This window comes from Delphinus delphis, chromosome X (genome assembly GCF_949987515.2).
Source record: "Delphinus delphis chromosome X, mDelDel1.2, whole genome shotgun sequence".
NCBI lineage: Eukaryota > Metazoa > Chordata > Mammalia > Artiodactyla > Delphinidae > Delphinus > Delphinus delphis.
Window position 1 is genome coordinate 86,258,636 of NC_082704.1, and position 24,617 is coordinate 86,283,252.

General features: G+C 43.4%; 1 protein-coding gene across 5 annotated transcripts in view; it reads right to left on the reverse strand.

Annotated features, from left to right (window-relative positions):
- Window positions 1–21,276: 21,276 nt before the first annotated feature.
- The window catches only part of LOC132418443 (cyclin-dependent kinase 16), a 30,221-nt gene continuing 26,880 nt past the window's right edge, over window positions 21,277–24,617 (reverse strand). For 3 of the 5 annotated variants that reach the window (XM_060002293.2, XM_060002292.2, XM_060002290.1), the window contains 8 exons: window positions 24,295–24,347; window positions 23,850–24,107; window positions 23,704–23,774; window positions 23,438–23,550; window positions 22,337–22,486; window positions 22,133–22,248; window positions 21,872–21,960; window positions 21,277–21,798 (listed from right to left, as the gene is read on the reverse strand). In XM_060002293.2, the coding sequence (XP_059858276.1) occupies window positions 21,661–21,798; window positions 21,872–21,960; window positions 22,133–22,248; window positions 22,337–22,486; window positions 23,438–23,550; window positions 23,704–23,774; window positions 23,850–24,107; window positions 24,295–24,347 (988 nt within the window). In that variant the 3' untranslated portion in view covers window positions 21,277–21,660. The remainder of the gene's footprint in view (window positions 21,799–21,871; window positions 21,961–22,132; window positions 22,249–22,336; window positions 22,487–23,437; window positions 23,551–23,703; window positions 23,775–23,849; window positions 24,108–24,294; window positions 24,348–24,617) is intronic. The other 2 variants (XM_060002291.1, XM_060002289.1) reach the window with 1 other exon arrangement.

The following is a 24,617-nucleotide window of genomic DNA, read 5'->3' on the forward strand; positions in this document are numbered from 1 at the left end:
CCTAGACCCACAGTGTGGGGAAGACATGGGGAGATTAGAAGATGTGGGCGCTTCTGAGACTGGGGGTACCCATCACGTGACCACAAAAGGAGAGTGACAACCTGGGCTGGTGGGAAAGGAACACCTTAGGCCCAGGGGTTGGCATGGGTGCGGGGGACCATTAGGCTCTCTTGGCTCTTGCCTGCAGGACCCCTGACCTGTCCTATCATTTCAGAATGCTGTGGTAACCTTGTCCTAGACCCCAAGGCAACAAAATGCTGCTGCTGAGGTCGCTACAAATCTATTAGTAGAATCTAGCTCTCCCTGAGCAGGCTGTGGCAGGGGGCTGAGCTGGCTGATGTAGGAACTGTTTAATTAGTTGAGTTTCTACCGTAAGGGACATAAAACTGGTTTACCCCTGTCGTAATAAATGATACACTTCTGCTACAGTTTATGGTCCAGTAGGGTACCACTTCTGACATGGACATCAAGCCTATACTTGCCTGCCACACATGAACCAGTCTACACTCTCTAGCATGACTGGGGATGGACAATCCCATCACCCTGGACTTCCTGCTGGCCACTGAGTCAGGGTGTGTGCAGTTGCCAACACCTCTTGCTGCATCTGAATTAAATGACATATTTGGCTGGCTTGGCTCTGGATCAAGATCCTGGCTGCAGTCTGTCCTCCAGGCAGGTGTGATTATTCTACTGGGAGTCATAGCCACAGTCACTCTCATCTGATTTCACTCAAAATAAATAGAAAGGGTTTTTGTCCAAGCCCCTATCAGTACAATGACTGATGGGGCATCTGATGGGATGGTCTGTGCTTCTAAAAATAATTCTTAGGGACTTCCCTGGTGGTCCAATGGTTAAGATGCTGCACTTCCATTGCAAAGGGCGCAGGTTCCATACCTGGTCAGAGAACTAAGATCCCGCAGGCCACGCCACAGTGCAGCCAAAAAATATAAAAAATAAAATTAAAAGAATTCTTAGCTAGCTGGATCCATGAAAGGTCAGGCAGTGCAGGTGTAGGGGAATGGCTCTGCCGTGGCGGTGACCTTGCACATCTCCATGGAGCCCACATGGGCCAAGGTTTGGCTGAAGTCCGAAATGAGTCTTGGCAGAATGTCCTGGGATTTTCCCTGGGACATAACAAGACAAGCAGCCTGAGGAGGAGCCGCCAAGAGGCAATTTTCCATCCGCCTCCCTGGCTCTGGTGCAGCTGGAATTCCCACCTTGATCACACTTAGGGTACAGCTGCAGGCTTCTGTGTAAAGTCTACAAAATTGCTTGGCTGTGGTTTAAAGTTGGTTCTTCAATAACAGAGCGACCCACGGTCTAACATCTGGCCCTTCTGGTTCAGTGTCAAACTGTGGGACTAAGGACATGGGAGCTGACATCACGCTGGTCTTACTTTTGCTGTCTCTGTAAGGACTACACTGCCTGAGTGAGTTTGGTTTCACTGTTTCTTTTCCGGCTGAATCCGTGGACATGTGACAAGCCAGCTTAGCAGCTGCCAGTGCACTGCTGCTTAAGAGCTGTCGCCCAAGTGACATAAATGTGTTGAAATGTGAAGGAGGATATGCTTTCTCACACTTTGGCGTTTTGATAAAATATCTTCCCGGTGTCACCTTATCTTACAGTTTCCCACATCACCTCCCAGAGTCACATCGCCTGGATGCCACCTGTGTGGACTGTGGAACTCGGCAGGACATTAGTCATTGTGAACCCACTGAGGCAGGAGATAGATGGGCTCCAGGCTAGAAGTTTACAACTGGCCTCCTGTTCATACTTCCTGGGGTGAGAAAAAGATGGGCTCCAGGCCAGACATTCACTACCAGACTCCTGTCTGCATTTCAAGATCTGCACTTCGATGTAAGAAACAACAACAGGAATAGGGCAAATAGCCGGACACTGGACACTTCTATGGCAGGACCAGAGAGGGACTAAACCTTGTTAAAAGATCAAGAGGTCATACACTTCTCATCCTTGGGGCAAGGGAAACATTACACATATGCAGGAAGCCTCCATGGGGTCAAAAAGGCAGGGGATGCCAGACCATAATGAGTCTTGCTATTTTCCCTCCCAGACGCCTTTGCAATGGAATGATACCAACACCATCTTGACTGAGGGGTGCATTCGCACCCAGGGGAGGGTCCTGAGACAAATAAGCCATGGAGTCAAAGAAATACGACTGGTCAAGAAGAAGACAAAGACCCAGAAGACTGCCCCCTTATAAAGGATTTAAACTTCCCAAAGGTGCGACTCTCAGGACTCTCTCGTTGAGTTCGCCCATGCATCTTTCTGCCTGTACTCTTCTTTCCTAATAAGCACTTTACTTTCCTCCATACCTTGTCTCCTTGTCAGATCCCTCCTTTAAAGGTAGACAGGGACTGGGGATTTAGTTTCTGGCTGCTGGCCCTGTGGTCTAGCAGTTAAGATTCCTGGTTTCCACCCAAGCAACCAGGGTTCGATTCCCGGTCAGAGAACTATAGTCTCGCTCCCAGCCGCTGCTCACTGCAAGCTACCACTCACTGCTGAGTGTGTCAGAAATCACCACCAGGAGCTTAGATGTGGAGTGTTACTTAAGAGATTCCAAAAGGGAAGACAGGAAACCATAACCATTTTCCTAGAGAAATACCCCAATGAAAGGAAATTAGTTCATCTGTGTAAGCTTAGGACGCAGATCACAGACATTTTACAGTGAAAAGGGTATTTGGAGATTAATTAGGTCAACAACAGCCTAAGTCAGATGGGTATGTATTATTGTACCCATCTTACAGGTCAGGAAATGGAGACACCCAAATGTAAAGCAGCTTGCCCAAAGTCTCAGTCATGGAGTTGGGACTTACAATGTCCCTTTCTTCCATGGAGTTGGGCCCCTTTCACAAGCTATAGTTGCTGGAGCAAACATTGGACAACTACAATATGTTCTTACACTTTTGTTAGCGATTCTTTTCCCCTTTCAAAAGTTAAAGCAGAGAGTTAAACACCATCTGAAAGCAGGCAAATAGATGAAGTTTCTCACTCTTATGGAAAATGCATACCCCACAAGTGAGACTGCATGGAGCGCTCTGGAATGTCACCACCACCAGTAGGTAGCCCTGGCAGTTGCTGTCATGCAATGACTGTGTATATAGATCACAGTCTCCTCACAGCACGCATGCATGAAGGGCTCCGTTTGCCTGCAGGCTGGTGCTCCCAGTTTGGAATGGCTTCTCCTTTGTGCCTGGCTGCCCTCTTGCTCCCAATCTCTGTTCTGAGGCTGTCACCCAATCCGTGCCTGTTGCATATTCAGATGTATATCTTGGTTTGTGAAGGAGAATTAGCAAGAGAACCAAAAGCTTATTGTATTTGCAGTTTTTGATCCTACACATTAATCAAACTTATAATTGCCATAACCATAGTTATATAGCAACTTATAATTAGTTATAAAATAGTCTCAATATTTGAGTAAAAAGCAAAATACTAGAAAGACCTGGCTTCTTTACCTGGTGTTCCTATTTCTTTTCTGAGTTCCAGCATGGCTATTTGAAAAATCCCTATAATAATTATGAATTGCTTAGATTAAATTAAAGTAGTACTAACATGGTAAATTCTCACATGTTCACTTATGTCTTTTTAAATAAAATTAACTTTAACAATTTATGTTCTTAAAGGAGAATGTTGGGAATTCCCTGGCAGTCCAGTGATTAGGACTCAGCGCCTTCACTGCGGGGGCTGGGTTCAGTACTTGGTCGGGGAACTAAGATCCTGCAGGCTGCACAGCCTGTCCAAAATAAAATAAATAAAGGAGAATGTGATCACAAAACTTTTTTTTCTGTATTATTGCTTTTTTCCCCCTTTTTATATACTGGGGTCACTACAATGAAAACAAAATAGCATTACTGAATTTTAGCTAAAAACTACTGTTCGGTGGAGGCTCTGGGTCTGAGACTTACTCTTCTGTTGTCAAAAGATGTACTTCTTTTGTCAAAAGTTCCAAACTGAGACTTTCTAACTGTGATGCCTACCGAGGCTGAAAGAACCTGGAGAATGGGTCATCTCTCTCACTTGTGATTCTCTGTTATTTAGTGCTGTGTCCATAATTACCACCAGGGATAAATGCACCCTGCACTTAGGACTGAGCATCATTTTATTTAAATTTTGAAATGTGCATCAATTTAAAGAAATATATTAGGGCTCCTACACTGGTGGTGGGAATGTAAATTGGTGCAGCCACTATGGAAAACAGTATGGAGGTTCCTCAGAAAACTAAAAACAGAGTTGCCATATGATCCGACAATCCCGTTCCTGGGCATATAATTCAAAAGATACATGCACCCCAATGTTCATAGCAGCACTATTTACAATAGCCAAGACATGGAAGCAATTTAAATTCCCTTGACAGATGAATGGATAAAGAAGATGTGGTACATATATACAATGGAAAACTACTCAGCCATAAAAAAGAATGAAATAATGCCATTGGCAGCAACATGGATGGACCTAGAGATTATCATACTAAGTGAAGTAAGTAAGACAAAGACAACTATCATATGATATCACTTATATGTGGAATCTAAAATATGACATGAACTTATTTACAAAACAGAAACAGACTCACAGACATAGAAAACAAACTCATGGCTACCAAAGGGGAAAAGGGGTGGGGGAGGGATAAATTAGGAGTTTGGGATTAGCAGATACACACTACTATACATAAAATAGATAAACAACAAGGTCCTACTATATAGCACAGGGAAGTATATTCAATATCCTGTAATAAACCATAATGGAAAAGAACATGAAAAGAATATATATATATATGAAACTAAATCACTTTGCTGTACACCAGAAACTAACTCAACATTGTAAATCAACTATACTTCAATAAAGATTAAAAAAAAACATATTAGGTAATAACGTTCATTTGGTATATGGATATTGCAAAAGTAGTGATGGTTGTACATGAATTACTGAAGTCTGTACCACAGTTTTATCATATGAATATGTTTTCTATGTATATGTGTCACATATGTATGTTATATGTGTCATATGGAACAGATATAATATGAAATCCAAATATGTATACTTTTTATATATACCCTGCATGTTAAAACTCTGGAAATTATGAGGAAAGTATCAGTCTCTGGATTTCTTTTTTAGCTGCAGCTAAAATCTTTATGATGCAGTGAATTGAGAAGTCAACAGGAGAATTAGGCTATAAATTAACACATCACACACCAACTTCAGAGAATGGACTTCTGTGGCCCTTTGCCCATGGCTGTGTTTTGAGCATCACCTGCTTAGTAAGCTGGAACTCAGACCAGTTCTCTTGACTCCAGTGCTTGAATGGTTTAAATTATGCTATGTGCTTAGTAACTGGAAAAACCACATGTGATAAGAAAAACCTATGGCGATGGCAACAGAAATCGATTTATTCCATAGTGTTCACACAACATAAAAACATAAAAGGAAGGACTTATTCTGAACACTTTCCCATTGTTACATAATTATAAAATGTTATAAGTAAAAAGAAGGGCACTTTGCAATTCAAAATATCTCGCTATAGTGTCAAAAATGGGGGAAGGGGTAGATATTTACTCCATAGAGTTTTATTTTAATATTTATTTATTTATTTGGTTGCACCGGGTCTTAGTTGCAGCAGGCAGGCTCCTTAGTTGTGGCTCGAGGGCTCCTTAGTTGCAGTTCGCCAGCTCTTTATTTGTGCCATGCAAACTCTTGGTTGTGGCATGCATGTGGGATCTAGTTCCCTGACCAGGGATCGAACCCAGGCCCCCTGCGCTGGGAGCACAAAGTCTTAACCACTGTGCCAACAGGAAAGTCCCTCCATAGAGTTTTTTTGTTTGTTTGTTTGTTTTTTTGCGGTACGTGGGCCTCTCACTGTTGTGGTCTCTCCCGTTGCGGAGCACAGGCTCTGGACGCGCAGGCTCAGCGGCCATGGCTCACAGGCCTAGCCGCTCCGCGGCACGTGGGATCTTCCCAGACCGGGGCACGAACCCGTGTCCCCTGCATTGGCAGGCGGACTCTCAACCACTGCGCCACCAGGGAAGCCCACCTCCATAGAGTTTTAAACCATTTTAATATATTCTATGAAATCCAAATGTTCAAAGGGCCAACCTTAAAATGTATAAAAATGTTGGAACTGTACTAACACTCATTACTAAAGAATATTCATTGAATATTTGCCCCAAGCCCAGCAAATGAGGGCTGTAACCCCCCACGTGGGCCTCTGCCACCTCTGAGAGCAGCCAAGTCACTCAGTCTCTCTGTGAGGCAGAATAGTCATTAAGAAACAAAAGGTCTGCTCGCAAAATCCTCCAACACATCTTTCAACTTTTTACTTGAAGAAAACAAAAACATTGCAGTTCACATATTTAGACAACTTTATCACTATTGCTCAGAGGAAAGGCCTGTCTTGGTCTAGTAGAATTCTACAGGAAGCCCTTGTGCTTGGTAAAGTGGGGAATATTCGACTCTGGCAGCCCACTAATCTAATTAATAAAATGGTACCCTTTATACCCCACTTGGATTATTAATTTTTCAGAGAATTTGAATGCAAAAAATAACACTAAATCAATATAATTTAGACGTTATTTCACAATTAAGAAAGTATCTCACCAGTCTGTTGAGTTGCAGGTGTTTATGTTCTATCACTTTGCTAAGAAACAGAGATATCCTTTGTGTATCACAAACTGTTCCCAGGCCATTTCAAAATCCTTGTTGGGTGCATTAGGATTTTTTAGGTGGTAAAAAGAAAGTTTTGGATTTTTAAAATTACTGTGGCCCTTGCAGCACTATTTACAAGAGCCCGCTCATGGAAGCTACCTCATCGACAGACAAATGGATAAAGAAGATGTGGTACATATATACAGCCATAAAAAGGAACGAAACTGGGTCATTTGTAGAGATATGGATGGACCTAGAGTCTGTCATACAGAGTGAAGTAAGTCAGAAAGAGAAAAACAAATATTGTATATTAACGCACATTTGTGGAATCTAGAAAAATGGTACAGATGAACCGGTTTGCAAGGCAGAAATAGAGACACAGATGTAGAGAACAAACGTATGGACACCAAGGGGGGAAAGCAGGGGGAGGGGTGGTGGTGGGATGAATTGGGAGATTGCAATTGACATATATACAGTAATATGTATAAAACAGATAACTAATAAGAACCTGCTGTATAAAAAAGAAAAAAGGGCTTCCCTGGTGGTGCAGTGGTTGAGAGTCCGCCTGCCGATGCAGGGGACACGGGTTTGTGCCCTGGTCCGGGAAGATCCCACATGCCGCGGAGCGGCTGGGCCCATGAGCCATGGCCGCTGAGCCTGCACGTCCGGAGCCTGTGCTCCGCAACGGGAAAGGCCACAACAGTGAGAAGGCCCGCATACTGCAAAAAAAAAAAAAAAAAAAAAAAAAAAAAAGAGATAAAAAAGAAAAAAAAATCACTGTGGCCTTTAAAAGAGTAGCAAGTTACTGCATTGTATGTACTGCCAAAAAAGTATCTGGGAATAACGATATAGCAGAACAAAAGCTGAAAATTATTTTCAAGGACTAAGGAAAGGAGTGCATGGTACATGCTACATGTTATCAGTTAAAATAGTCAACTATGGTGAAATATCTTTGGGGGAAAAAGTAGAGATTTTTACAAATGCAGAAGAAAATGTTACTTCTCTGGGTCTAAGTACAGTAACAAGGACAAGGAAAAATATGTCAGAACAAGCAGAAAAATCAGGTTATATGTCTTGAGAATCAAAACCTCTAATTGATTCTCACTAAGAGAATTACTGTGAATAACTAGGTGAGTTTGATAGCAGCATGAAAAACAGAAAGAGAATGAGAAAAGCAGGAAATAAATTCGAATAGCCACAGGAGTGGCTTTGACCATGAGCATGGTGTCAGAATTTCAGCAGTGACAGAAAAAGCAGGCAGACATATGGCAGAGATATTTGCTGGAACCATAAGGAAGAGAGCCTTGAATATGTTATAATTGCTTTTGAACCCTTCAGCGTCCATAGCTCTCTGTGAGGAAAAGCTCTGCTAGCCTTTGAGACTAATGAAGACTGGTTGCCTCGCTTTGGGAAATATGGGAGGTTTAAAATGGAAAAGCCTGGGCTTCCCTGGTGGCGCAGTGGTTGAGAGTCCTCCTGCCGATGCAGGGGACGCGGGTTTGTGCCCCGGTCCGGGAAGATCCCACATGCCATGGAGCGGCTGGGCCCGTGAGCCATGGCCGCTGAGCCTGTGCGTCCGGAGCCTGTGCTCCGCAACGGGAGAGGCCACAGCAGTGAGAGGCCCGCGTACCACAAAAAATAAATAAATAAATAAAATGAAAAAGCCTAGGGTTTCTCGATGAAAAGAAATGTATGATGGGGCATTCAAACCCAAAGCAGCATTTTTAAAAATTGAAGTATAGTTGGTTTGCAATATTGTATTAGTTTCTAGTATATGGCAAAGTGATTCAGTTCTATTTTTTTTCAGATTATTTTTATTTTCCATTATAGGTTATTACAATATATTGAATATAGTTCCCTGTGCTATACAGTAAATTCTTGTTGCTTATCTATTTTACGTATAGTAGTTTGTATAATCCCAAACTCCTAATTTATCCTTCCTCTCCCTCCCTTTCCCCTTTGGTAACCATAAGTTTGTTTTCTATGTCTGTGAGTCTGTTTCTGTTTCTTTTGGGTTTTTAAAAATAATTTTCTTTCTTTTTTTTTTTAGGAAGTCCCTAAATGATATCATATAATATTTTTCTTTCTCTGTCTGACTTTCTTCACTTAGTATGATATTCTCTAGGTCCATCCATGTGCTACAAATGGCATTATTTCATTCTTTTTATGGCTGAGTAATATTCCATTGTATATATATATATACCACATCTTCTTAAACCAATCGTCTATTGATGGGCACTTGTGTTGTTTCCATGCCTTGGCAAAGCATCATTTTTTGAAAATATCTTTGGAGAGCAGCTAATTAGCATTTTCTTCATGGTTGTTCAGGTGTTATATGAAAAGAACCTCTAAGAAACCATCACCTCTGTGACAACAGTTCAGGCCACTCAACTCCTGGTCCTCAGCAACACAGAAACAAAATAAAACCATGCTTCCTAGGACCAACATGGATCACAGAGGGACTCCTGCCTTCTGTGAACCCTTCTCTCTCTCTTTTTTTTTTTTTCTGGCCACATGCGCTGCATGTGGGATCTTAGTTCCCTGACCAGGGATGGAACCTGTGCCCCCTGCAGTGGAAGCACGGAGTCCTAACCACTGCACCGCCAGGGAATTCCCTCAGCCATGTGGCTTAATAAGTCTAACGAAGATGCTCTGTAGCAGTCCTTAAATTCTCATGATGAGACTTTAGCAAATGAGGACCTCCAAGAGTTGTCCCCAAGAAGCATATGATAACTGAGCATCTCTGCTGAAAAGATTGCCTCAGACTCACTTAAATGCAAAGTGCTCTCAAGTCTACAAGGCACTTGAAAAGAAGCACCAGATTGAAGGCAGTGGTTGAAGAACAAAGTCAACACAGAAAGGCAGTCATTCATCACTGATAAAGGTGTTTGGGGGTGGGGGGAAGGGGAAATAAATACTAAAAAGCATCTTTTTCTGATGTGATCACCTGTTTGCTCCAGAAAAGGTTAAAATGGGTCATCTCTCTCCCTGTGTCTCCTCTACCCACCTCCTCCACAGCTCTTACAATTCCACAGCAGAAATAATGGCCAATAATCGCTGCGATCACAAGTAACTGATGGTCACAAATGCACGATCATGAACATAAAATTATCTATACTTTAAAATACAAATTACCGGACTTCCCTGGTGGCCCAGTGGCTAAGATTCCGCACTCCCAACGCAGGGGGCCCAGGTTTGATCCCTGGTCAGGGAACTAGATCCCGTATGCTGCAACTAGGAGTTCACATGCCGCAACTAAGGATGCCACATGCAGCAACTAAAGATCCTGCATGTGGCAACGAAGATCCCGCCTGCCGCAACTAAGACCCAGTGCAGCCAAATAAATAAATAAATAATAAATAAATTAAATAAAATACAAATTACCAAAATAAGTAAAATATGCATACACATAGTTAACTGAGGTTATCATAGAGACAGTCAGCCATACTGTTCCCCATTATTGCTCATCATTGCTCAGGAATGCATCCACTATAATTATATTATTCCTAGAATACTCAGACATGTGTGTGCGTGTGTGCACACACGCACACAGGCTAAACACAGTCAAGCAACGTATTCCAACAAAATTTAGGTTATGCTGTTATTTCATCTGTGCTCTTGGAACCATGGAAACTCAGAGCTGCAAGAGTTCTGTATCCAGAGCCTCACCCAACATACTATGGTTGCAGCTGTAGAAAATGAGGTCAAAGCCTGAGATGGGAATTAGGAGCAGGCTTCTGACTAGACCCCAAGTGCACTCCTTGTCCCTAGAGTAAGATGGCATGGAAGAGACCCCCAGAAAATGCTAACTTCTGGTGAAGGAGGTCCCCTTTGACATTGGAGACTGATGTCTATCATACAGAAAGCACTATTGTGAAGACATTACCGAGCTCTGGAATGTGAATTATGCCTTTATCTCTAATTTTATCATCTAAAAATGCTTTAAAAGTGCAAATATCACTTTTTGATTCTATGCTTTCAGTGAAATTAATAAGTGATCGCTGCAGTTTTAAAAATTGTACTTCCAAAATAGACACATAACTCCTGATTTTTTGGGAATGCTATCACCTAAGGGGCTGGCTTATAAAATTCTAACTTAAAAACAGAATAGGGGGCTTCCCTGGTGACTCAGTGGTTAAGAATCTGCCTGCCAATGCAGGGGACACGGGTTCGAGCCCTGGTCCAGGAAGATCTCACATGTTGCAGAGCAACTAAGCCCGTGCACCACAACTACTGAGCCTGCACTCTAGAGCCCGTGAGCCACAACTACTGAGCCCGTGTGCTGCAACTACTGAAGCTCACGTGCCTAAGAGCCCGTGCTCCACAACAAGAGAAGCCACCGCAATGAGAAGACCGCGCACCACAACCAAGAGTAGCCCCCACTCGCGGCAACTAGAGAAAGTCCACTCGCAGCAACGAAGACCCAACACAGCCAAAAATAAATTAAATAAATAAATAAGTAAAACAGAATAGGTTTTCCACAAATTCTGCTTTAGGAAAGTGTTGGAGGAAAAGTGGGGGAGGGGATAAGGAGGGGTGTTAGAAGGATACCATGGGAAAAATAAGAAACATCCCAGCATTGCAATAAGAAATTAAAGATATCTATTCTGTCTTCGGAAAGATCTCAGAACAAACTGGTGGTTGCCACAGAGGAAGGGTTGGGAGTACAGACGAAATAGGTGAAGAGGATAAAGAGGTACAAACTTCCAGCTATAAGGTAAATAACTCACAGGTATATAAGGTACACATAGGGAATATAGTCAACAGTATTGTAACAGCTTTGTATGGTAATGGGTGATAACCGGACTTATTGTGGTGGTCATTTCATAATGTATAAAATATCAAATCACTATGTTGTACACCTGAAACTAATATAATATTGTATGTTAATTATAACTCAATAAAAAAGATCTTAGTATGTGAGGTGAGAGGTGTTAACTTGTGGTGATCATTTCATAATATATGTGTATATCAAATCATCGTGTTGTACACCTAAAACTAATACAATGTTCTATGTAAATTATATCTCAATAAAACTAAGAAAAAATAAATAAAAATTTTAAAAAGGCCTCAGAACACACACCACCACAAACACACCAGCTTGGGTTCAGCACTCACTTTCCCTGCATGCTCAGATCTCTTTGCTAAGAGATTCAGGGCTTCAGATGTAGTCAGTGACAGGTAATATATATGCACTTAATACATTTCCTTGTCATCTAATTCAATACATTCAATAAAAGTAGCCTACTTGATATGTCTAACTCCCTTGGGCAGTTCCCTGTCCTATCTCTAACAAAACAATTTCTTTTGGAGTTTTCTGCTGAGTTTTAGCATCAGAAAAGATGCAAGCTTTGGATTATGGTTATTATAAACTCTCCATTCTCCAAAAACACAAAATAATCTTTAATTTGTATTCCTGTGAATAAAATTACTTCACCTGAATACAACAGCACAATTTGAAGCTTCCAATATTTCTGTATCCTGTAAAAATGGAGAAGCAGCCCTGTGTGGTTCCATGATGGGAGTCCTCAGAACATGCCAAAGATAGGGATGGAGAGAGACATGGATGAATTACACTGTAGCAGTCAATTACACTGTAGCAGTCAATTACACTGTAGCAGTCAAAACAGGTGATGTTCAGTCTCTGCTTGAGCAACAAAATAACCACCCTCTTCTTTTTTTGATACTGGGTTAAAACAAAGAGCTACCAAAAATAGCTGAAATCGGGGACGGGGGGGGCGGGGGGGCGGGAAATGCCTAGAGAAAGTCAGCTTTGTTAAACTGCTCACTTTCAAACCTTATGCCAGAACCACTAAAAAAGTAGCAAATCCCCTGAACCTGAGACATCCTCCCTTGCCCACCCTATGATGGAGAGCCCTTCACTAACCAGGACGGCATTAACCCCACCATGGCAGGGCACAAAGAGATAAAGCTAGGGAATGAGATGGTCTAAAATAATTAACTGCTCTCTAAAGAGCTGGCTTACTAACATGGCTCATTCTTTCAAATTATAGTAATACATTTCCTTTTTTTTTTTTTTTTGCCATGCCGTGCGGCTTGCAGGGATCTTAGTTCCCCAACCAGGGATGGAACCCATGCCCCCACAGTGGAAGCATGGAGTCCTAACCACTGGACCACCAGGGAATTCCCAACACATTTCTATTTTTTAAAAAGCTTACACATGTTCAAATTCATTAGGAGGGGACTTCCCTGGTGGTCCAGTGTTTAAGACTCCATGCTCCCAATGCAGGGGGCCTGGGTGGTTCGATCCCTGGTCAGGGAACTAGATCCCGCATGCCACAACTAGGAGTTTGCATGCCACAACTAAGGATCCCGCATGCTGCAACAAGGATGCTGCAATGAAGATCCCGCCTGCCGCAACTAAGACCCGGTACAGCCAAATAAATAAATAAATATTTTTAAAAATTCATTAGGAGGAGTGAAAGTACTTTATTTTTCTTTAAACAAATAACAATGCTTTTCGGCACATGTTAGAAGGAATAAAGTAGTAGAAAGAGTGGGGCTGTAGAGCTAAGACTTGGCTAAAAGATACCGCTTATTTGCTATATGACCTTGGGCAAGGGCAAAATGCCTACCTGCCTCAGCGGCAGCTCCATCATCTACGACATGGCAATGATAATACCACGTCCCACAGTGTTACACAGAGGGCAAATGAGAATGTATCTGGAAGCTTTTTTGTAATTTCTGAAGTCCTATACATATTGTTGTTTTTATGACATTAGACCAGCACACAGTATTTAATAATTATGAAAGTATTTTTGTCCCCAGGATAGATTCAAAAACAGATTTTGTTTGAAAACACATATTTTACCTTCACTGAAATTCATAGCCTTATTCATACATCACAGAAAGAAAGGGTCAGCTGATGACAGGGACAGGAGCTTGGGAAGAGGCAGCAGTGATACCAAATGGACACAAAATCTGCTGCTTTCAGCACAGTCTCCATTTGGAAAGAGGAATGGTCCTCTCCAACCTGCCCCATTTCCAACTGGGCACAGGAAACCTATTAACTGAGGGAAGGAGAGAGAGAAAAGCACCTCAGTGACTGTAACTGCTAGAGCAAACCAAATCCAAGATTTTGTTAGGATCTAGACTGGAAAGAAACAAGATTTTAGAGCTGCTCAGAGAATAGGACAGGGATCTTACACGGCAATAGAAGAAAAAGAGGATGCTCCCTTGGAACCCTGACTTCAGACATTGTCCATTGTTAAACATACCAAAAAACTATATTCACAATTAAGTCTTCTTCTACAGTGTATTTACATACTGTTTGTTTTTACCATTTTATAGAGTAGCTAACACAGGCAGTGGTCCGCTCAGTGGGGTGGCTGGTGAATGCAAGTGGACCATGACCAGCCATGCATTGCAGTCTATGGAAACTATAACTGAAGATCTAGAAACAGTGAGGGTTACATGCCATTTCTGTAAACCTCATCCATGTGCTACTAATTTTTCCTACTTTTCTATTCCCTCTTCTCCCTGCTTTCTTCTACCTTCCATATTTCTTTTTTAACTTCCAGATTGCTCTCTCTGCTATCTCCTTTCCACACAGAAAGAGTGTACAATTTTTTAAAGGTACAGTAAGTTTTTAAAATATAGAGATACCCATGTTTATATACATTTTTTCCAGTTGTTAAGGAAACTTTTTTTCAAGGTGAGGTCTATGATGGCACCAAAAAACTGTAAGCATTTCACAAATGTGTTACTTTTTTTATTTAAAGAATTTAAAGAATCCAACAGTGTCAAAAGTAATAAATCTAGTTACATGGGGTTTTTACAATCCATATTTCTGTTTTTTATTATCTAGGAGTACAAACATATCAAGGCAAAAAGTTAGAATAATTAATGAACTAAGCCTTCATCTCAAGAAGTGAGGAAAAGAACAGCTAAACAGCAAGTTTTACAAAGTTGTGGGAGAGCACTTCTGCTTCCAGCCAAGATGAAGCAACAGAGACAAGACTCACCTTCTTGCCTGAAACAACAATACAACTAGACAAAATATGTGAAACAACAGTTTTTAAAACAATGGACAATGGAAATGAAGGACAGTGACCCCTGAGAAACAGGAAGCAGATGAGGTGAATTCCCCAGCTTACTGCCTGGAGGGATTGTCCAGGCCACTGCTCAGGCAGGGGAACCCAGGCAGAGCCTGGCAGAGCCCTTGAGATGAAGAGACACAGCTGAGAGTCTGTGGAGACCAGGACAGCTGGAGTCCTTAGGACAGAGTACCAGAGAGGAGAGAGCTGCAGAGAGAACTCTGGTGATCTGCAGAGGGTCTTCCTGGAGCAATCAACAGAGTATCAAGCAGTGCATCTGTGTGAGGAAACTGCCCAAGACTGGGGAAAGAGCCATTCAAAAGGGTTATAGGGAACAAGGTCTGGCATTCACACAGGGTGGTTCCAGTGGCTGATCCAACCAGGAAGACTGGAAACACTCGTAATTCTCAGGTCGTTGGATACAGGACTCAGGAAGATCTTGCCTCAGTGGTGGGGAATAATTAACCCTAGATTAAACACTTCTTTGGAACTGCCTAACATCATAAAAGCAAGACTTGAAAGGATGAAACTATTTCTAAGAAAATTAGATGCATCCAAGAACAAAGCTCTAGGAGATTTGTAGGAATACAAAAATATCCAGCTACTAGTAAGATAAAATTTACAATGTCTGAGATCCAACCAAAGAGTATCAGAAATGCCTTTTCAGGGAAACATGACCCATAATAAGGAGCATAATCAATCAAAACTGATTCAGAACTGATACAGACATTAGAATTAGCAGAAAAGGACATTAACACAGTTATTGCTATTATTGTATGCCATATGTTCAAAGTTAAGTAGAGACATTGAAGATATAAAGAAGACCCAAATTGAACAGCTACAATGCCCCAGTTGAAAAATACACCAGATAGGATTAACAGCACATTAGACATTGAAGAAGAAAATAACTAGTCAACTTGAAGTCACAGGAATAGAAACTATTGATAATGAAGTACGTAGGAAAAAAAGAATCAAAAAAAAAATGAAAAGAGCATCAGTGAGCTGTGAGACAACTTCAAGCAGCCTAATATATGAGTAATTGGAGTCCATAAAGAAGAAGAGAGAAGGGAGCTTCAGAAAAAAAAAAAAACATATAAAGAAACACTTGCCAAAATTTTTCCAAATCTGATGAACACTAGAAACCTGCAGATCCAAGAAGCTCAAGGAACCCCAAGCACAAGAAACATGAGGAAACGACACCAAGGCAAGAAACTATCAACAAAACAAAAAGCTGCCTACTGAATGGGAGAAGATATTTGTAAACAATATATCTGCTAAGGGGTTACTATCCAAAATATATAAAGAACTCATACAACTCAACGTTAAAAAAAACAAACAACCTGATTTAAAAAATGGGCAGAGGACCTGAATAGACATTTTTTCAAGGAAAACATATACATGGCCAGCAGGCACATACACGAACGATGTTCAACATTACTAATCATCAGGGGGATGCAAATCAAAATCGCAATGAGATATCACCTCATACATGTCAGAATGACTATTACCAAAAAGACAACAAATAACAAGTGTTGGTGAGGATGTGGAGAAAAGGAAACCTTTGTGCACTGTTGGTGGGAATACAAATTGGTGCAGCTAGTATGGAAAACAGTATGGAGATTCCTAAAAAAATAAAAAATACAAATACCATGTGATCCAGCAATTCCACTCCTGGGTATTTATCCAAAGAAAATGAAAACACTAATTTGAAAAGATATGTGTACTCTTATGGTCACTGCAGCATTATTTACAATAGCCAAGATATGGAAGCAACCTAAGTGCCCATCAAAAGAGGAATGGATAAAGATGTGGTATATATATACACAATGGAATATTACTCAGCCTTAAAAAAGAATGAAATCTTGCCATTTGTGACAACATGAATGGACTTGGAGGGCATTATGCTAAGTGAAATAAGTCAGACGAAGACAAATACTGTAAGATTTCACTTATATGTGGAATCTAAAAAACAAAACAAATGAACAAACATAACTAAACATAAACAGAGAACAAACAGGTGGTTGCCAGGGAGGAGGGGAGGTGAGGAGGAGAGAAATAGGTGAGGGAGTTTAACAGGTACATACTTTCAGTTACAAAATAAGTGAGTCATGGGTATGAAATGTACAGTGTGGGGAATATAGTCAATAATTATGTAATATCTTTGTATGGTGACAGTAACTAGACTTATCTTGGTGATCATTTTGAAATACATAGAAAAATTGAATCTCTATGCTGTGTACTAGGAACTAACATAGTGTTGAAGGTCAATTATACTTCAAAAACAAAGAGACAAATTTATAGAAAAAGAGGTCAGATTTGTGGTTCCCAGAGGCAGGAAGATGGTGGGGAAGATAATTGGATGAAGGCAGTCAAAAGGTACAAACTTCCAATTCTAAGATAACTACTAGGAATGTAATACACAACATCATATAATTAACACTGCTGTATGTTATATATGAAAGTTGTTAAGATGGTAAATCCTAAGAGTTCTCATCACAGGGAAAAACATTTTTTTTCTATTTCTTTAATCTTGTATCTATATGAGATGATGGATATTCACTAAACATTGTGGTAACCATTTCATAATGTATGTAAGTCAAATCATTATGTTGTACACCTTCAACTTATACAGTGCTGTATGTCAATTATATCTCGATAAAATTGGAAGAAGAAAAAAAGGAAACTACACCAAGGCATATCATAATCAATTTTTTCAAAACCAGTGCTGAAGAGAAAATCTTCAAAGCAGCCAGAGGGAAAAAAAGACTATGCACAGGGGGACGGAGATAAGGATGAGAGCAGATTTCTCATAGGAAACAATGTAAGGAAGAAGATAGTGGAGGAATGTCTTTAAAGTACTGAAAGAAATAGAAACAGTTGACCTAACATTCTAGACCCATGAAAATATCTTTCAAAAAATAAGGTGAAATACAGACTTTTTCAGACATACAAAAACAGAGAATTCATCACCAGCAGACCTGCGCTACAAAAAATGTTAAAGAAAGAAGGCAAATGATACCAGATGGAAATCAGGACCTACACAAAGGAATGAAGAGCACTGGAAGTGGCAACTATGTGGGTAAACATATATGATTCCTTTTCTTATTATTTAAATCTCTTTGAAGTAATTGACTGCTTAAATAAAAATAACAGGGACTTCCCTGGTGGCACAGTGGTTAAGACTCCACACTCCCAATGCAGGGGGCCCGGGTTCGATCCCTGACCAGGGAACTAGATCCCACATGCATGCTGCAACTAAAAGTTCGCATGCCACACTAAGGAGCCCCCATGCCGCAACTAAGACCTGGTGCAACCAAATATGTATATGTATAACTGATTCACTTTGTTATAAAGCAGAAACTAACACACCATTGTAAAGTAATTATACTCCAATAAAGATGTAAAAAAAATAAATATTTTTTTAAAAAATAAAAATAACAATGTATTTTGGGATTTATAACATGTTAAAGTAAAATGCATGATAACAATAGCATAAAGGCTGAGCAGGGGGAAATGGAAGCACACTATTGTGGAGTTCTTATACTATATGTGAAGTAGTATGTATCACTTGAAGGTAGACTTTGATAAGTTAAAGATGTATAATATAAACCCTAAAGCAATCAGTAAATAAAACTAAGAGTAAGAGCTAATAGGCAAACAAAAGAGATAAAGTGGAATCATTTTAAAATACCTAATTCAGGGACTTCCCTGGTGGCGCAGTGGTTAAGAATCCGCCTGCCAATGCAGGGAACATGGGTTTGATCCCTGGTCCGGGAAGATCCCACATGCCACAGAGCAACTAAGCCTGTGCACCACAACTACTGAGTCTGTGCTCTAGAGCCCACGAGCCACAACGGCTGAGCCTGTGTGCTGCAACTAGTGAAGCCCGCGAGCCTAGAGCCCATGCTCCACAACAAGAGAAGCCACCGCAATGAGAAGCCCGCGCACCACAGTGAAGAGTAGTTAGTCCCCGCTCGCCGAAACTAGAGAAAGCCCGCGCCCAGCAATGAAGACCCAACACAGCCAAAAAAAATTAAAATAAGTAAACAAATTAATTTTAAAAAATAAAAAACAAGTAATAAATGATGTGTAATCTAATGAAAAAATATGAGATTTCTATCAATAAATTTCCTATTTAAAGAAAAACACATAATACACAAAGGGAGTGACATCAGCATAATTGCAGACTAGGAAGCTCCAAGCTTGTGTTCCCCAACGAAAACATAAAATTAAATTTAAAAAGAAAAGAAAAAAGAAAGCAAGCTGAATTGTCAGAACCAATTGTGTCAGTGCTCCGGAAACAGTCACAGGTTTATAGCAACACAGCAAGTACCCAATCAAGAAAAAGACATCTTCAAAGTCGTGGGAAAGTTCTGTGGCATTCTTACTCACCCTCGCCCCACCTTCTCCCTGGGACGGTGGCAGTTGCGGTCTGGAAGCAGCAGCCTAGTTCCCAGTCCCCTTCCTTGAACTGGAGAGGGCAGAGCAGACTATTTGCAAGTGGTTGCATATGTGCTATCCATCCACCTTGTTCCATGTTCCTTTCTTCTTGCCTTCTTTTGGATTATTCATCTATTTCCCTTCCTCTTGTTTGAAATTTATACTTTTTCTATTCTTTAGTTTTTATACCCTTAATTTATCGAAATGTAGTATTAGTCTAACTTAAAATCTTCTACAAGTGCACTACTTAGTACACTTTAAACTGTATCCAATTCACAGAGTCCCTCCTCGGCTATGTCTGATATGTTGCTAAACTCATCCATCGACTTCTCAAACTGTTATTATCTATCTCAGATCTATTACTTCTGCTTGGTTCTTTCTCATTTTCATTTTTAAAAGTTTTAAATTTCTTGTTCATATGTAATCGTCTCTATTTCCATGGCCAGAGTAAGCATAACTGTTTTACATTGATGTCTGAGGATTCTAATATGAGGTGTCTCTGTGTAACTGCGTCTGTTGCCTCTTACTTCTCCTGATTCTTAGGCATGTTGTCTTTTTGAAACGTCTTTGGTTAAACCCGGGAAGTTATTTTGAGTGAATTCATCGTAGGTGGATTTTTGTCCAGGACTGATTGATTACTCATAGCTAATGAGGTCTTTTTTTTTTTTTTTTTTTGCGGTATGCGGGCCTCTCACTGCTGTGGCCTCTCCCGTTGCGGAGCACAGGCTCCGGACGCGCAAGCCCAGCGGCCATGGCTCACAGGCCCAGCTGCTCCGCGGCATGTGGGATCTTACCGGACCGGGGCACGAACCCGCGTCCCCTGCATCGGCAGGCGGACTCTCAGCCACTGCGCCACCAGGGAAGCCCTGAGGTCTCATTTTGAACCAGCTCTTTACGCCTGATTCCTCATCTGCAAAATGGGGTAACAGTGCTTAAACCATATAGTCTTCGTGAGGATTAAACAACAGCTTATGAGTTCCTGGATCCAGTCATACCTTTAACTAGTATTTCTGTGCTTTTCGCTTAAGTCAGTTTGAGCTGAGCTCCTCACAGCAACTACCTCGATTCTTGCCTGTGTCAACAGCATGACCGGAGATTTGTAGGTGATAAAGCTGGAGGTGGGGGCGGGGGGAGGCTGCCAGGTCCAGTGCAAAGGCAGCAGGCTGAGGGGAATGAGGAGACCCTTCCCATGGGAATGGTCTCTCAGCCGTCCTGATCAGGATTCCCTTCCTCAGTGTGAAGGGTTGGGGTGCTTGTCTACATCCAGATACTGCACATCTGTCCACTCCACGCTGCCCCAAGGTTGTCCCCACAAGAGCCGTTTCTCAGAGGTGACAGCTGGTGCCTACGGGAGGGCTCAGGTGGGGGCTGTGCAGTGCTTAGGTGGCATCTTATGCTCAGACACACTATGCTGCACCCATTCTGTGCTAGGTGCACCACCTCACTCTTCTGTGGCATGAGGCTGAAGGGACCCTGCCTGGTGGGGGAGCTGCAGTCATGGCGGGAGGCTAAGCATAGGGGCGACACAAACACAGCACACCTGTCCTGTCAGTTTGTATGGCTTGGGCCAGATGTACCCACTCCTCAGAGGACACTACTGGGGGCCTGCGAGGTGGTCTGGTTAGTATCTTTTATGTCCGGAAACCACCCATTTGCCCACACGGATGCCTGTCTGTTCCAGGCACACCTTTCCCACATCACCTGTAGTGCAGGTCATGTCCACAAAGATTTCCATCCTGGGTCCAGGGAGGTTAAACGTCCCCTCCAGGACTACTGCCGTGTAACTGATAAGGTGTACTGACCTCTGGACCTAGCTCGAGCAATTACTTGACCTCTGTATCTGTTTCCCCATCTGAAATTGGCGATGACAACTCCTGCGTGAGACTGTTGTGAGGATTATGAGTCGATATTTCCAAAATGCTTTGGGAAACACTGGGCATGCAGTTGGTGCTGAGAATCGTGTCTGATGCGCAGATGGTGCTTCAGAAGCACTTAGAATAGTACCTGGCACAGAGATGGTGCACTCAGAGCAGCAGCCATCACACACCTGGCATTCAGTAAGCACACAGGCATAAAACTGGTGCTTGGTAAGTATGTTAAAAGAAAAAAACCCACACTGCCAAGGAACACACTGGCACGTTTATATGTACACAGCAGAAAGTACAGAGTCTCAATAAGAAAATACACTCTGTGTTCAGGTGCATCCCACCACCAACCCCTCAGTTCACCCCAGGTTGAGGACAAGAGGGAAGGGGACAACCATAAATAGAGAATAGAAGGGAGGGTTAATGCTCTAAGGGGCAAACACAGGTAGGGAACACACTGCTGGAAGGAGACATGACCTCTTCTTCCCCAAGAGAAAGCAATATAGCAGCACAGGAGAACAGTAGCCACGACTAAGCCTGTGGCATCTGGCATGGGGCACCTAACACAGGTAAGAGGACAGGGGTGGAGCTGGGAAGGAAGAGAGCAGAGATGGCTACCTTCCCTGTGGCAGGGCCAGGGCCCCTCAATTTACATCCATGAACTCAGAGTTGGCTGGGGTACCAAAGGCTGGGGACGCTGGGGGGTCAGATAAGCTGGGCTGGGGTTGCAGGCGACGTGCCACATCCTGGCGTTGGTAGAACAGGACATAGGCTGCCTTGGACTGCAAGGAGAGGACAGGAGTCAGTGTGGATCGGGGAGGAGGGTGTCGGGAGAAGGGAGGATGGAAATCACACCTCAATCTGATTCTCAGTCACAGGTGAGACACTGTTGTCATCGAAGTAGTGCCATTGACCGCTGTCCTTGTTGCAGGCAAATGTCGTGTCTATAAAAGAGGGGAAGCTGTCCTCACCCACCCTCCTGCCCCTAAGAGGCATCCACGTCCGCTCTCACTCCTCCCACCCTAATGACCTCGCCACCCGTTCACACATCTGGGGACACCCACTGGGGACATCCTGACCCCCCAGCACACGGCCCTGCCACAGCCTGGCACATACAGTGTCCATCCCGCAGGCCCCCGTAATGGTTGGAAACTGCAATGAGATCATATTTGTACAGCTCTGGGGCCGACTCGTTCTGCGGCTTGATGACAAACTTGGAGAAGTCCAGGTCCCTGTGGGTGGGGAGAGGGTTAACACTGCTGGCGCCCCCTTCCCCATTGCCTGCCTTCCCCCCACAGCCAGCCTCCCCGGGCCCCGGACCGGATAGGAAACTCCACAAGGGTATCCAGCTTCTCGCGGGAGAACTTGGTGTAGGAAAAGCGCTTCAGGTGGATGATGAGCGTCTCCGGCAGCATCCACAGGTCCAGCTTCTTGGTGGCCAGCTGGTGCTGCTTGCAATTGGGGCAGTACCTAGAGATGGAGCCCGAGTCAGGACACAGACACTTTCTGAGCACCTACCGCATGCTCTTTGTGCCGTGCGGCCTTCGTGGGCCACGTCTCGTCCAGAGATGCTGCTCTTACTCCTAGCCTGCCTGTTACTCTAGTTTGCTCTCTTGACACGTTAAAATCCTACCAAGTACTCACCAACTCCCCACTGTATACACTTTTGTACTGGCGTGTGTTTTTGTTTGGCTTCCAGTCTGTGAGACACTAGTCTTCTTTTAGAGCCTGCCTCTCTCACTCCAGTTTTCTCTCTTCTATTTTATTCACTGACTCACTCGCCAGGTATTTACTGACGGTCTACTGTTGAGTCCTTTGGCACTACTTTGTATTTCTATTCCCTTTCTGCTCCATGGAGATGCCGCTCTTATTTTTTAGACTGGTTTTGTCTTTTTTGGTTCTCTTTTTCTGTTTTGTTTATTCTGCAAGGATCTAATGAGTATCTACTGCACAGCCCACACCATTATAATCAGTGAGAAGAGACACACTTAAAAGTCTTCCCCCTTAAGGGGTTCACTCTAACAGAAAATACAAAAAAACGATGCAAAAGGGGATCTAGGAGGTGACATCAAGTGGCGTTACAGAGCTAGAAAGAGGGAATGGAGGGAGCTGATGGCTGGGAGAGGAGTGGCTTTTAACAGAAGAGTAAGAGAAGGTCTCTCTGAGGAGGTAACATTTGCTCACAGACCTGAGCAAAATGGAGGTCAAATCCTGTAGATAACTAGAGGAAGAATGACCCTGGGAGAAGGAACAGCCCAGGCAAAGGCTCTGAGGTAGGAATAGGCTTGGGGTGTTGGTGGCCAGAGTGGCAGGAAGGCTTCGAGTGAGGGGGAGGGGGAAGGAGGTGTATTTAGTGGTGACGGACTGGGGGAGGTGGTCCCACCCAACTGCACCCCCAGAGGCCCTGTTCTGGGCCCTCACCAGGGGTTTTCCTTCTCCAGGGTCTCAGTGGTGGTGAAGAGCTCGATGCACTCCTGCAGCCGCACCGGAGCCTTCTTCAGCACGTACCCAACACAGTCATGCTTCACGTAGCCCTAGGTTGGGGGAATGGACAGCCAGGTATGAGGATGGGGGTTGTGGGGGATAAAAAGGAGTCGGGGTGGAAGACACACACCGAGTGGTTAAGAGCATGGACTTTGTGTGTAGCGCAAGGTGAAAGTGCCTCCCATCCCCAGGATCTCGTTTACCTCAGCCTCCACCTCGTCATAGTAACGCTTCTTCATCTCTGGCTCCCAGTCGATGGCAATGTACGGCTGGGCTGGGGGCGAGGGGAGGTGGTCATGGGCCCTGCTGCCAAGCACACCCCCCTCCCGCCTCCCCAACCCTGGCTCACAGCTGAAGGAGACACCATGGGTATCCTCGTTGAAGGTCGAGCGGTCGCTGGTCCCATTGGAATTCACTGTCTGCAGGGTGAAGAGGTGTTTGCGCCGTGCTCTCTGGGGCCAGTGGGATGGTCCAGGGGAGTTGTCCACGGGGGCCCGGCTCCCACCCGCGACTCCAGAGCTGGGCCCAGCCTGCTCCGGCCCAGGGTCTTGGGAGCTGCCCCCAGCCACATGTCCAGCCTTAGGGAGGTTGTCCTTATCCTCCAGGTCTGCTGGGACAGGAGAGGATGTCAGAGGTGGAAATGTGTGAGCCCCAGGGGGTTGAGCTGCAATACACATCCATGTGGACCCTGTGTGGATCAGACCGACCCCAAACCCCCTGACCCTCCCTCAGGCCATGGGGCTGCTTGTACAGACCCTCATCCTTGCCGATCCTCTCTCCTTTCTCCTCCTCACCTTTCTCATCCCCATCATCCTCGTCATCCGAGCTGGGTCTGGTCACATAGCGTCTGCCGACAGAGCAGAGGAGACTCTCAAGGAGGGACCCGAGGGCAGGGAGGACAGAGCCCAGAATCCTACTTTGCTTATGATGGGAAGCTACTGGTAAACCCACACACAAACAGTTCTTAAGGAGGAGCCCGGAAGGTCTCAGGAGATGCCAGAGGGACACGGGAAGAGGCAGCCTGACAATGTAGGATCTTGTGTGCCACAGTTAAGGAGCGTGGATCTTAAGTATGATAAGCCACTGGTAAACAGGCACACAATCAGCTGTAAATTTC